The sequence below is a fragment of the Podarcis raffonei genome, chromosome 12 (assembly GCF_027172205.1).
Source record: "Podarcis raffonei isolate rPodRaf1 chromosome 12, rPodRaf1.pri, whole genome shotgun sequence".
NCBI classification, from domain to species: Eukaryota; Metazoa; Chordata; class Lepidosauria; order Squamata; family Lacertidae; genus Podarcis; species Podarcis raffonei.
Window position 1 is genome coordinate 59,730,661 of NC_070613.1, and position 14,271 is coordinate 59,744,931.

General features: G+C 43.3%; 1 protein-coding gene across 1 annotated transcript in view; it reads left to right on the plus strand.

Moving 5' to 3' along the window:
• CNTNAP2 (contactin associated protein 2) overlaps positions 1–14,271 on the plus strand; it is a 971,924-nt gene that overhangs the window by 701,173 nt on the left and 256,480 nt on the right. The window contains exon 12 of the mRNA XM_053359792.1: positions 4,171–4,290. Coding sequence (XP_053215767.1) covers positions 4,171–4,290 — 120 coding nt within the window. The remainder of the gene's footprint in view (positions 1–4,170; positions 4,291–14,271) is intronic.

Sequence of the window (14,271 nt, forward strand, 5' to 3'; positions counted from 1 at the left end):
GGGCATGGAACAGAGCCAGATGAGCTCATAAAGATCATAGGAGGCAGCTGTCACAGTTGTTTGCAGAGGAGCAACTCCTCCTGCAAGATTAGACGCCATTAACGAAATAAAGGCTTACAATTAGCTGCATTGTACACCGGCTGTTGGTATGCTTTTTTAATCAGAGAGCGTTCCTGGTACATCATAATTCCTGAGCACATGATACTATGTTGGAAAAAGTTTTGTACTTTTGTTAGAAAAAAAGTGGGTGATCCAAGGGACTCATGCAATTTAATGAGGTCCGAAATCACAGCTTTTAAGTAATGTATTATGTGACAATGAACAAATGAGGTTAATATTCAGGTGCTAATAAAAATGCAGGAATTTTTTAAGACTTGCATTATTCTGGTTTAAAATAATTTTGCAGCAGGCAGTTGGTAAATCTCTGGGTATCTTGTTTTTAATGCTGGCAATTGCCAGCTGTAAATTATATTGGCACTTCATAGAACTGTAGTGTTGGAAGGGACCCCAAGGGGCATCTGGTCCACCCCCTGCAATGCAGGAATCCAGCTAAAGCATCCATGAAAGATGACCATCCAATCTCTGCTTAAATTCCTCCAAAGAAGAAGAGTCCACCGACTTTCGAGTCAAACCATTCCACCGTTGAACAGCTCTTACTGTCAGAAAGTTCTTCCTGACGTTTATTCGAAATCTATTTTCTTGTAACTTGAAGCCATTGGTTCGAGTCCTACCCTCCAGAGCAAGAGAAAGCAAGCTTGTTCCATCTTTCATGTGACACCCCTTCAGACAATTGAAGAGGGCAGTCATACCTCTTCTCAGTATTCTCTTATCCAGGCTAAACAAACCCAGCTCCTTCAACCTTTCCTCATAAGGCCTGGTTTCCAGACCCTTGATCATCTTTGTTGCCCTCGTCTGCACACTTTCCAGCTGGTCAATATCCTGCTTAAATTGTGGTGCCCAGAACTGGACACAGTATTCCAGGTGTGGCCTGACCAAGACACAGTAGATTGGTACTGTTACTTCTCTTGGACACTATACTTCTGCTGATGCAACGTAGAATAGCATTAGCTTTTTTTTGCTTCTGCATCACACTGTTGACTCATGTTAAGCTTGTGGTTCACCAAGACCCCTAGATCCTTTTTACATATCCTACTGGTCAGCCAAGTGTCCCCCATCCTACATTTGTACATCTGTTTCTGTTGTTGTTAGGATGTTACTGTTTGATATTGTGTACTCTTTTAAATTAACTAATTTTGGAAGCGAAAAAATTATGACCTTTTAGACTACAGTTTACTGAGATCAAAAGGGAAGATCACAGAGGTTGGGTTAAAAGGTCTGAAGTTTGCCATTTTGATAGACACTTATACCCTTAATTTTTTCTCATGCTTGCAGCCAAAGCATTCTTTGTGTGTCTATGAAAAACTGAATTACTGGCAGGTATTAGCTCCCAACATAAAGTTATGGTCTGTATATCAGCAAGCCTCTTGTTCAGTATATATTACTGTTTTTTATTTGAAAATAAATTAATTTTTGTATTTTTATTTCTTATTTGAAATAAGAATTATATCCAATCCAATTTTGTTATAAACATTTTACTGTGGACTGGTAGATTAAAAGTTAATTTTTTATCACTTCATCTATGTGGGTATAACTACACTATAATATACTTACATCATTTTCATGCAAAATTGATTTTCCTCCAAGAATCCTGAGAATTACAGTTTAATGCACTTCAAGTCTGTTGCTGCCTTTTGCAGCAAGGAAAGTAATGGGGAAATGTACCGGAAACTGTGGGAGAGCACTTGCTTTGAAGCAATGTCATCTAGCCTCCCGTCAAACAAATCCTGACGGCTACTCAATTAAGCAGCCCATCTGGAAGGCCCTTAGGTGCGCCCTGCAGACTGTGAAGGGAGTTCAGGGTGTTTTGTATACAAGCAAGCTTTCTGGTCTTCTTCGGCTGGTCTTCCAGTATATTACTGTGCAAAGAAGGTTGTCCTACAGATCTAGGATATCTTGTTGAGCCTTTTTGTCTCCTCCTGTTGTGCATGGGCTCTATTCACAGAAGATCCTGGAGAATAGCAGCACAATGACTTCTTGCAGGACATTTGGATTCCAAGAAAGAGGGAGCCCCTTTTCTGTTTTTCACTAACCTGCCAACCCTGTGGGGAAATGTAAGGTCTGCCAAATTTTGCTAGACACCTGATGTTTCACAACTGGATGTTCATGTGGCCGGTGTGACAATGAAAATTTCCCCGTATTCAGACAGCTATTGCCATAACAGGTTAGCAGTATTTGGGCAGGGACAAGAGCAGGGAAAGGAGTGGAGTGGCCAAAGCCGTGGCTGGCACATAAGGCAGCTGGATTTTATAGGTTGTGATCTGGCAAGCTTTGCCACATAGAACTAACTCAAGCACTGATGACCTTTGTGAGAGGTCTGAGATAAAGCAAAGTGGTAGTTTGCAAGCATTTTGAACAAATGAAATATAGAGCAGAGGTTTTCGACTCTGCTTCCTTCAACAAACACTTTCTACCCTAACATTTCTTTTATTAAAAGATTTGTATACCGCAAATTTTAAAGAAATCCCACTGCTTTACTTGTCTGCTAAGGACATACCGTTCGATAGGATGCAGGCCAGGCCTGTGGCGTTCTGCCATATGTGGATTGTGCAAGAGGGCATTCTCCTAAAACTGACCCTTGTGACTGTGCAGCACTAAGGAAGTTGTGGTGGCCAGCTGATCTTCTCACGGACGAGCCTCTAAGTTTGCCAAATCACAGAGGTGCTGTGCAACCCAGTCAGATGGATGGGCTACAAAAATAAAATTAATATTACTACTATTTTTTTAAATGAATTAATTCCCTTAACCATTTGTAATATATATATATTGAGGTTTTAACCTTCTGTATATAGCATATAAGTAGTAGTATTTTGGTATATTTTAATGTAAATACATATTTTGATCAACTCTGTTCTTCCATATTGTACCAGTGTATATTATTAAGTAAAGGTAAAGGTACCCCTGCCCGGACGGGCCAGTCGTGTCCGACTCTGGGGTTGCGCGCCCATCTCGCTTAAGAGGCCGGGGGCCAGCGCTGTCCGAAGACACTTCCGGGTCACGTGGCCAGTGTGACAAGCTGCATCTGGCGAGCCAGCGCAGCACACGGAAACGCCGTTTGCCTTCCCACTAGTAAGCGGTCCCTATTTATCTACTTGCACCCGGGGGTGCTTTCGAACTGCTAGGTTGGCAGGCGCCGGGACCGAGCAACGGGAGTGCACCCCGCCGCGGGGATTTGAACCGCCGACCTGACGATCGGCAAGTCCTAGGCGCTGAGGTTTTACCCACAGCGCCACCCGCGTCCCTAGTGTATATTATTAGCATTATTATAGCGTATATTATTAGCATTATTATTACTTTCTGTGGTTGATATGACCCTGATAGTCAAAACAAAAACAACAATAAAAAATGTCAAATCACAGTTTGGCGGTTTATCTTACTCCATTTTAATACTGTTTTAAGTTTCCCTTTTATCAGTTTTTATTTTTCTTAAATAGCAATGATCTATGTATTGCAATGGGACACGGGTGGCGCTGTGGTCTAAACCACAGAGCCTAGGACTTGTCGATCGGAAGGTCGGCTGTTCGAATCCCCGCGACGGGGTGAGCTCCCATTGCTTGGTCCTGGCTCCTACCAGCCTAGCAGTTCAAAAGCATGTCAAAGTGCAAGTAGATAAATAGGTACCGCTCCGGCGGGAAGGGAAACAGAGTTTCTGTGCGCTGCTCTGGTTCTCCAGAAGCGGCTTAGTCATGCTGGCCACATGACCTGGAAGCTGTACGCCATCTCCCCCGGCCGAATAAAGCGAGATGAGCGCCACAACCCCAGAGTCGGCCACGACTGGACCTAATGGTCAGGGGTCCCTTTACCTTTACATACTGCAATCTTGAAATTTTGCCAATTTTATAGAGTTAAATCTTTTAGAAATTTTGTTTCCTCTGGCATATGATAAATAGCATATGACAAATACTTCCACTAACTTACTAAATTCTTTACAGTATATAAATGGTTTTACAATTCTTTTGCAATTACTACAGTATTATGACTTTCCCCAAGAATGCAATGTTTCTGGATCTCAGGGCAATTGATTTCCTTAGCATTATTTTTTGTTTGTTTCAGCTAATTATGAACTCTCTTGTGAAGCATATAAACACTTGGGCAAACCAACAGGCTTCTACTGGATAGATCCAGATGGCAGCGGCGCATTGGGACCCTTGAAAGTGCACTGCAATATGACAGGTAACTACAGTGTGTGTGCATAGCCTTGATCCTTCCCTTTATTTATAGAGAAACCATGTTGTATTGGACTACTAGATTTGAATCACAACATAGCAGTCATTCCCTGCCTCTCTCAGCCTAACTTCTCATGGTTGTTCTGAAGCTAAAATGGAATGACCCCACTTACGTTGCCAAGGAATTCCTCGAAGAAGAGAATTTGTAATAAGCCAACAAAAGTACCTGCTGAGAGGGAAACAGCAAGCCTTCCATGTTGGCCTGCTAGAACCAACTGCTGCTTCCTTCCACTTCTCCCATAGCAGAATCTCAACTGTGGACCACAAGTTGGTAGCTGGGGGGGGGGGAGTCAGAGCAAAGCTTTCTAGTACCTCAATACTCTGTTCTCATTCTCCCTCTCTCTCATATTGAACCTCAAGACAACCACATGAACTCACTGTTTAAAATACCCATTTTTCTGATGAGGATCTATTTACTGATGATGGCATATCTACGGTCACACAGAAACAGAGCAGTCAGTATAGGGACAAATCTAAATGTCTTCCTTTCTTCATAGAATCATAGAATAGAATCATAGAATCATAGAGTTGGAAGAGACCACAAGGGCCATTGAGTCCAACCCCCTGCCAAGCAGGAAACACCATCAGAGCACTCCTGACATATGGTTGTCAAGCCTCTGCTTAAAGACCTCCAAAGAAGGAGACTCCACCACACTCCTTGGCAGCAAATTCTACTGTCGAAAAGCTCTTACTGTCAGGAAGTTCTTCCTAATGTTTAGGTGGAATCTTCTTTCTTGTAGTTTGGAACCATTGCTCCGTGTCCGCTTCTCTGGAGCAGCAGAAAACAACCTTTCTCCCTCCTCTATGTGACATCCTTTTATATATTTGAACATGGCTATCATATCACCCCTTAACCTCCTCTTCTCCAGGCTAAACATGCCCAGCTCCCTTAGCCGTTCCTCATAAGGCATCGTTTCCAGGCCTTTGACCATTTTGGTTGCCCTCCTCTGGACACGTTCCAGTTTGTCAGTGTCCTTCTTGAACTGTGGTGCCCAGAACTGGACACAGTACTCCAGGTGAGGTCTGACCAGAGCAGAATACAGTGGCACTATTACTTCCCTTGATCTAGATGCTATACTCCTATTGATGCAGCCCAGAATTGCATTGGCTTTTTTAGCTGTCGCGTCACACTGTTGGCTCATATCAAGTTTGTGGTCAACCAAGACTCCTAGATCCTTTTCACATGTACTGCTCTCAAGCCAGGTGTCACCCATCTTGTATTTGTGCCTCTCATTTTTTTTGCCCAAGTGCAATACTTTACATTTCTCCCTGTTAAAATTCATCTTGTTTGTTTTGGCCCAGTTCTCTAATCTGTCAAGGTCGTTTTGAAGTGTGATCCTGTCCTCTGGGGTGTTAGCCACCCCTCCCAGTTTGGTGTCATCTGCAAATTTGATCAGGATGCCCTTGAGTCCATCATCCAAGTCGTTGATAAAGATGTTGAATAAGACCGGGCCCAAGACAGAACCCTGTGACACCCCACTAGTCACTCTTCTCCAGGATGAAGAGGAACCATTGATGAGCACCCTTTGGGTTCGGTCAGTCAGCCAGTTACAAATCCACTGAGTGGTAGCATAGTCAAGACCGCATTTTACCAGCTTCTTTACAAGAATATCATGGGGCACCTTGTCAAATGCCTTGCTGAAATCAAGGTAGGCTACATCCACTGCGTTCCCTTCATCTACCAGGGTTGTAATTCTGTCAAAAAATGAGATCAGGTTAGTCTGACATGACTTATTTTTCAGAAATCCATGCTGACTATTGGTGATCACAGCATTCCTTTCTAGGTGCTCACAGACTGTTTGCTTAATGATCTGCTCCAGAATCTTCCCTGGTATTGATGTCAGACTGCCTGGGCGGTAATTATTTGGGTCCTCTCTTTTCCCCTTTTTGAAAATAGGGACAACATTTGCCCTCCTCCAGTCTGCCGGGACTTCGCCTGTTCTCCAGGAATTCTCAAAGATGACTGCCAGTGGTTCTGAGATCACATCTGCCAGTTCTCTTAATACTCTTGGATGCCGTTCATCTGGCCCTGGAGACTTGAATACATCTAGACTAGCCAAGTATTCTTGTACTATCTCCTTAGTTATTCTGGGCTGTGTTTCCTCTGCTGAATCCTTTGCTCCAAATTCTTCAGGTCGGGCATTGTTTTCTTTATCGGAGAAGACTGAGGCAAAGAAGGCATTGAGGAGTTCAGCCCTTTCTGTGTCCCCTGTTTGCATTTCACCATCTTCTCCTCTGAGTGACCCCACTGTTTCTTTGTTCTTCCTTTTGCTACGAACATACCCATAAAAGCCATTTTTGTTGCTTTTAACCTCTCTAGCAAGCCTGAGTTCATTCTGTGCTTTACCTTTTCTGACTTTGTGTCTACACATGCTGGCTATTTGTTTGAATTCCTCTTTGGTGGTTTCCCCCCTTTTCCATTTTTTGTACACATCCTTTTTTAATCTTAACTCAGTTAAAAGTTCTTTAGATAGCCACCCTGGCTTCTTTAGGCACCTTCCATGTTTCCGTCTCATTGGTATTGCCTGAAGTTGTGCTTTTACTATCTCCCTCTTAACAAACTCCCAGCCATCATGAACTCCCTTTTCTTTTAGTATTACTGTCCATGGGATCTCACCCAGCACTTCCCTAAGTTTTAAGACTTTCTTAAAGTCAAGAAATTGAGTCCTAGTATGCTTGGCTGCTCCTTTCCGCTGTATAGTAAACTTCAGAAGAGCATGATCACTCGCGCCTAATGACCCTTCCACTTCTACCCCACTAACCGGGTCATCAACATTGGTTAGGACCAGATCTAAAATGGCTGTTCCTCTTGTTGCTTCTCCCACTTTCTGGACAATGAAGTTGCCTGCAAGGCCAGTGAGGAATCTGTTTGACCTTATGCTCTTGGCTGAGTTTGACATCCAACAAATATCCGGGTAATTGAAGTCCCCCATTACTACTACCTCCCTTCCTTTTGCATGCTTGGCCATCTGTTCCAGGAAGGCATCATCTATGTCCTCCGTTTGGCTTGGGGATCTATAGTAAACTCCCACAATGAGGTCACTGTTATTCTTCTCTCCCTTAATTTTGACCCAACTTCAATTTTGACCCGCTTCATCCCAACTCCTTGCTGAACCCAAAGCATCATGGGAGGTTTCACACATATACAGTAAAGCAGAAGTCGTATGTGTGATTTATTTTCCGTTCTAGATGGTATTATGCCCCCCCTTTGTCTAAAGGTAAAGGTACCCCTGCCCGTACGGGCCAGTCTTGACAGACTCTAGGGTTGTGCGCCAATCTCACTTAAGAGGCCGGGGGCCAGCGCTGTCTGGAGACACTTCCGGGTCACGTGGCCAGCGTGACAAGCTGCATCTGGCGAGCCAGAGCCGCACACGGAAACGCCGTTTACCTTCCCGCTAGTAAGCGGTCCCTATTTATCTACTTGCACCCGTGAGTGCTTTCGAACTGCTAGGTTGGCAGGCGCTGGGACCGAACAACAGGAGCGCACCCCGCCGCAGGGATTCAAACCGCCGACCTTTCGATCGGCAAGCCCTAGGCGCTGAGGCTTTTACCCACAGCGCCACCCACGTCCCTTTGTCTAACCCCTTTGTCTAGGACCATCTTTATATCACTTATTGATGTTGTGATACAGTCAAACCTCAGAACTCAAACGGCTCCATTGCCGAACATTTCAGTTGCCAAACGCCAAAAACCCGGAAGTAAGTGATCTGGTTTTTGAACGTTCCTCAGAACTCAAACATCTGACACACATTCTACTTGAGTGCAACCATTCGGGAGCTGCGCCTCGGAACTCGAACCTTTCTGAAGTTGAACGGTCTTCCGTAATTGATTACATTCAAGTTCCGGGGTTTGACTGTATCAGAATCAGCTCTTGGCTATATTTGTGTGAAATGCCCCACAGGAACCCTGCTTTGGAGTCTCCTTCTTTGGAGGTCTTTAAGCAGAGGCTTGACAACCATATGTCAGGAGTGCTCTGATGGTGTTTCCTGCTTGGCAGGGGGTTGGACTCGATGGCCCTTGTGGTCTCTTCCAACTCTATGATTCTATGATTCTATAATTCACAAATACATATATTTAAACCTAGTCTGGGCCATGAAGACCTCTGTTATTTTAGACCTCATATGGTATCCTCATCTTCCCTCATTCAGCCTGTTTTAGAATGGTGAGAGGAGGAATATAACATTTCACAAGAGTGATGTGAAATGCCACAGCCCTGAGAACAGCTGGTACTCAAAGAGCCATGACTATGGTAACCCATAATTTTGTATTCACTTATCGTGAAGAGTTGGCCATTGCATTTTAAAATTGGGATATGTGTGGAAGGTCTAAAAACATATGACACCCATTACAAAAATGTCATTTTGTGGTATATGTAGGCATATCTAGGTAGATTTTGGCTTGTTTCTTTTCCTTTGGAACTGCCACTGGGGAACAGGAGAACAGGAAACAGCCAAATAGGAAAGACGGGGTTTTGTTGGGAGAGAACAGACAGGCTGGAGAGAGAAGAAAGCAAATTTGCAGGGAGGGGGTGCTACACTTTTTAGAAGTAAGTCTGTGTGTGAGGCACAATTGGTTTCCCTGCTAGGTTCATTGCTGCCTCAGGTGAGAAGAGAAATCACTGAGGAGAGTAGCGCAACCATACTGTTCTCAGACACTTTCTTGAGATGGTACGGCTTAAGACGATGTAGTGAGGAGCAGAAGTTTGGAGTTTCTCCCCTCTCCTGCTGCCCATATAAGAGTTCTGAACAAAACTTGAGAACTGTGATGACTTGGCAGTTTCTTTGCTCCTTGGAGGATGCTGGTTCAAGGTCCCTTGCTGCCACAGAGCTTAAACTAGAAAGCAAAACTGGTTCAATATATCCCCAAGAGCACAAATCCCTAAGAAGAACTTAAGATGATGGATAAGAAAATCACCTTAAAAAAACAAAAAACAAATCCTGTGTGCTTGTATTATCTGATAAATGGCAACAGTTTGGTTTAGGCATATGGGCCCATGTGCAGCAAAGAAACCAAACAGACATTAGCTTGAATTTTTCAATTATGTTTGCTATTGCTATTTGTCCCTTCTACCTTCATCTGAACTGCTATCCGTTAGTCAGGGGTCAAATGGAGTGCCTGCATTAAGACTGTTCACCATAATGCTCTCCCTTCCATTTTATGGTCACTTTGCTAAAGCGAAATGTGCGCTTTTATAGACTTTACAATTATTTAGCCCTGGGAGTGTTTAATGAATACATGTGGAGGTTGTTTTAGCGGTTTACTTTTCCATTTTGTTGTCAAGGTTCTAAAGATCCCCTCCCCACCTCTGCCTTTTTATAAAAGGCTGCACTTTAGGGGTTTGTGGATATTAATAGTGCAAATCATCTTTGCGTGAAAAGATGTGCCTGTCTCCATGTGGTTATGTTGGGCTGTTACCTCTGCATTGTCCCCTTGTTGTACAAGCAGCCTCTTCCTTCCCTCTCCTTCCTCAAGGCCCTGTTGCCCTTAGGAAACAAATGCTTCATGCAATGACTCCTGGGCATGTCACATCAAGACTCAGCTGCTTTTGCTAGTTATGCTGTTTGTCAAGTTGACAGACAGCAGAGCTGAGAATCAAACCATTCCACATGAGGAGGAGAGACATTTTTCAAAAAGCTCTGCTCTCTGATGGGGGGGGTGATTGTTTTTGCTGGCTTGTGTTTTCTCTTCCTACTATCTGTAGAGCTATAAAAGTTCAAAGTAGATTAATGTTAAAAGAAATGAAACATTTAAAATCATGTTGAAATGGCACATTATGCTCATTTATTAGCGAGATCTATAATGAGAGCCATAAAGAGAGGCAAGTGTGTTTAAAAAGAGACAAAAGAGGGAACGATGCATTCTTCCTTGAATCCCCAATCAGTCTTTGGGGGATGGTTCTGCTCTGATGTTTAATTCTTTAAATTAATTTACCTAGAGAGAGAAGGGCAAGTTCGCAGTGCTGCTACTGTTCACATGAAAAAATCAGGACTTCTTGCCTGTTTGCTCTGCCAAATGCGGTTTTGCAAAGGAATGAGTCAGCAATGAATGAGCTGGAGGAGCAATCTTATCTTTTCTCCCTCTCTCTCCCCCTCCCCCCCCCTCTCTCTCACACACACTGCTAATGTGGATCTTAAGGCACAGTTGAAAGTACCTTTCTTGCCAAGCCTGTTTTCTGTTTCACAGACAGACACAGCTCATGACAGAGTATGGGGAGCTTTTGTGTGCCTTTGACATTGATGTCCGTGATCATGTTTTTTTGACACCTGTGATCAAGAGATGTGTTCTGTATTCCTGGAAGCCCCTGGGTCCCATTTTCCCCAAAGGGGCATAGAAGCACTCAGCCCATTGTATAGTATGTGGAAAAAAGGCTTGAGACATGAAATACAATATGGGTTTTGTTGTTATACCACAGCTTTGTTGAGAACTTGCTTTGACAAGGCCAAGTGTGGCCAGAGTGGAGGGGACCTTCCTCAGCATAGTGTTCTCCCTGTCTGGAGACTTGGCATGAATTTTTCAGCAGGAACAACCTGCCCAAACTCATGCTCATCCACATGGCCCTTTGTCTTGTGATTTCTTCCATTTGCCCCATGATTCCTAGGCGGGGGTCTGAGAGGCTTTTCTTTCATCCACTGCGTTCCATGGGGAAACCTGCAATTTACTGCTGAATTGGAGCAAGCACCATTCAGTAGAAAGCCTGGTTGACGTTCATTTCAATTAAACAGTAAACTGCAGGTTTTCCTGAGGAAAGTGGTGGGACAAAAGAAACACCCCTCTTGAACCCATGCCTAGAAATCACAGGGCAAACAGAAGTGTGGATGAGCCTTATGTTTGAACAAGGCCAGTCTCTGCGTAGATACTAGGAGTATCAAAATTTACTCTGTGAACTGGTCATAGGATTAGACTTATTCAGCCATGGTTGGATGGCCATCTATCCTGGATGCTTTAGTTGAGATTCCCTCATTGCAGGGGGTTGGACTAAATGACCCTTGGGTCCCTTCCAACTCTATAATTCTATGATTCTATGATTAACCATATACTTAAAACCTACATAGCTTTCTTTAACTCTTGGTGAAAGATTACACTGGAGCAGTAAGAGCCAGTAATCTCTGGGGATTGGCGGGGTCATGCCAAGACCTTTTCCAAACTCTGCTCAGCTCAGCCATGGGACCTCAAAACCCAGTCCCAAACTTTCCTGCTGACTCTGCCAGGAGAAGCTCCTCCTAGAGGCTCTTGAACAGAGTTGAGAGTAACTTATGGCAACCTAAGTTACACTTATGGTCAGGATTGTTCTGTCAGTGTGGAATATTTAAAAGGCCTGTGTGTGGCTCCATTGCTGATAGGTGGATTTCAAACATTACAGAAATCCTGTCTGAGGAGAAATGCATAAAACCCAGACATCAAAGCAGCTTTCCCATCCGAATCGGGTATTCCCAAAAGGCATGGCTGAGGTGGAGTTTGGGGGTGAGGGGCATGGATATGTGGAAGCATTTCCCATGGGAGGACAGAAAAGATCTGGAAATAGGGTGAGCAAGGAGCTGGTGGCCCCCAAGTGGGCAACCACAAGGAATGAATTCGGGTGGCCCCTTAATCTGTCACATGCCGCCAAGCAGAAAGGAATGTGGCCACACTCAATCTGAAATCCACGGAAGCAGTGCTGTAGTAAAATTCTCTTCACTGCTTGGGAGGAACCCACAAAATCCAGCACACCAAGTATTCACATACACAGGATGGTCAGCAGCTTTTCCTTGTAAATCTGTATGTACCAAATGTCTGGGACGCGGGTGGCGCTGTGGGTTAAACCACAGAGCCTAGGACTTGCTGATCAGAAGGTCGGTGGTTTGAATCCCCGTGATGGGGTGAGCTCCCGTTGCTCAGTCCCTGCTCCTGCCAACCTAGCAGTTCGAAAGCACATCAAAGTGCAAGTAGATAAGGAAGGTAAACGGCATTTCCGTGCGCTGCTCTGGTTCACCAGAAGCGGCTTAGTCCTGCTGGCCACATGACCCTGTACTCCGGCTCCCTCGGCCAAGAAAGCGAGATGAGCACCGCAACCCCAGAGTCGGCCACGACTGGACCTAATGGTCAGGGGTCCCTTTACCTTTACCAAATGTCTAGGACTGGCATAACCAGAAGATACTGTTGAACTGTGTTGCTGACCAGAGGCTAGGCTTTACTAGAAGCCTGTTCAGGTTTTGAAGCCCGCATGCTGCTTCTTTGGTGAGCGGGAAGATGATAAGCTCTTCAGAGTTCCTGATTTGTCTGAGACATTGAGACTTCCACCCTGCTCTGCGTTCTTGGCATGCGAGTGCCAATAAACTATGTACACTTAAAGCATGTAGACAGAAATCATAGATGCCTGTGCCTTTTTTCACTATCTCTCAGAACTCAGCATTGAAATTTAGTTTTTGAAATAAAGGTTAATAACATAAGGCTTAAATATGATTCTTGTTTTTAAGTGAAATGTTATTACATTTTTCTCTTCTTGCAGAAATGGGCAAAGTATAATGTGTTTTATTACAAAGTGTTACAAAATGACCTTGACCTTTAGCAAAACAAAAAATAATAATGAAAATTGTATTACCACAGAACTTGTGAGAAAAAGGGAATTGTTGCTACAGCACATAGAGTGCAACTGTAAATTTTCCCCTCATCCATCTCTAGTAATTTATTCGCCAATGTGGAAGATACTGGTGCTTCCTTTTTTGATAGCATTCTGAATATATTTGAAAGGCTGTTTGTTTGTTCTTTCATCAGACTGCTTTTGTTTCTGATACAAAATTCAGTAAAATAAATATATTTGTGAAATTTTATTTTCATGTATTGTTCTCACTTTGCAATTACAAAACTCATCCCAAATGGGTTTTATTTGTAATTTCTATTATTTTATTACAACGGGATTAATCCTGCCAGACTGCCAGGGACTGGCTAGATGAAGGAGGAGTGGTGGGGGGCAGCAGCAGGGGAATCCCCAAGGGAAACCCCAGAGGAGGGATCGGTGGTGGGACACTGAGGAGAGGGCAGAGGGAAAAGAGGAATAAAGAGTTAACTTCTCTTTTTTTAAAAAAAAAAAGATATTTATTGGAATTTTCAAAAAATAAAGAAAAAAACAAAAAATAATAAAAAAGAACAATTAAAAACTCATAAAGTTTACATTTCTTGCTGTCAATAACCAATTTCCTTGACTTCCCCACACCTCCCCTTCTTGTATTCCAGTACCAATTTTTAGCTCAGCAAATTCTTGTCCCCAAACTTTACCTTATTTTCTCTAATTCATTTTAATTAACCAATTTTAACTTATAAACCTCAATCTTTATACATCAATACTTATTCTTAAAAATCTTTTTCTAGATTCGCCCCATCAATTTAATTAACCAATTTTAACTTAAAAACCTCAATCTTTATACGTCAATACTTATTCTTAAAAATCTTTTTCTAAGGTCGGCCCCAATTCCCTTCCCCGAAATCCCCATTTTTATGTTAGTGGCAAAACCAAATTAATTAAAACAGAATATAGCTATACACCCTTTGGATTCCCAAAGCCCCACCACCCCCTTTCCCAGTTTCGAACCCCAACATAAGGTCCATGAGTCCATCTGCAGTCAGCCTGGCGACCTCACGTCCGAGGCTCTCAACTCTCTCTCAATTCCTCTCTGCCGGTTTTTTTGATAGTCCTTTATTTTAAACTCCGAATCTCGAAGGAGCTCTGTCCCAATAAGGTCCATATTTCTTCCAGCTAGGCCTCCATATTTAAAAATGGAGCCAAGATCTTGTTTCTTACTTCTCTTAAGTCCAAATGTCCCAAAAGCTCCACTTTCCACTTTAGCCAGGTTTGTATTCCATATGTCTTCAGATCTCCACATAGGGAGATCTCTCCATTCTCCATTCTTCAATTCAAACCAAATTTTCATCATCCTGATCTTATTTTCCTTTA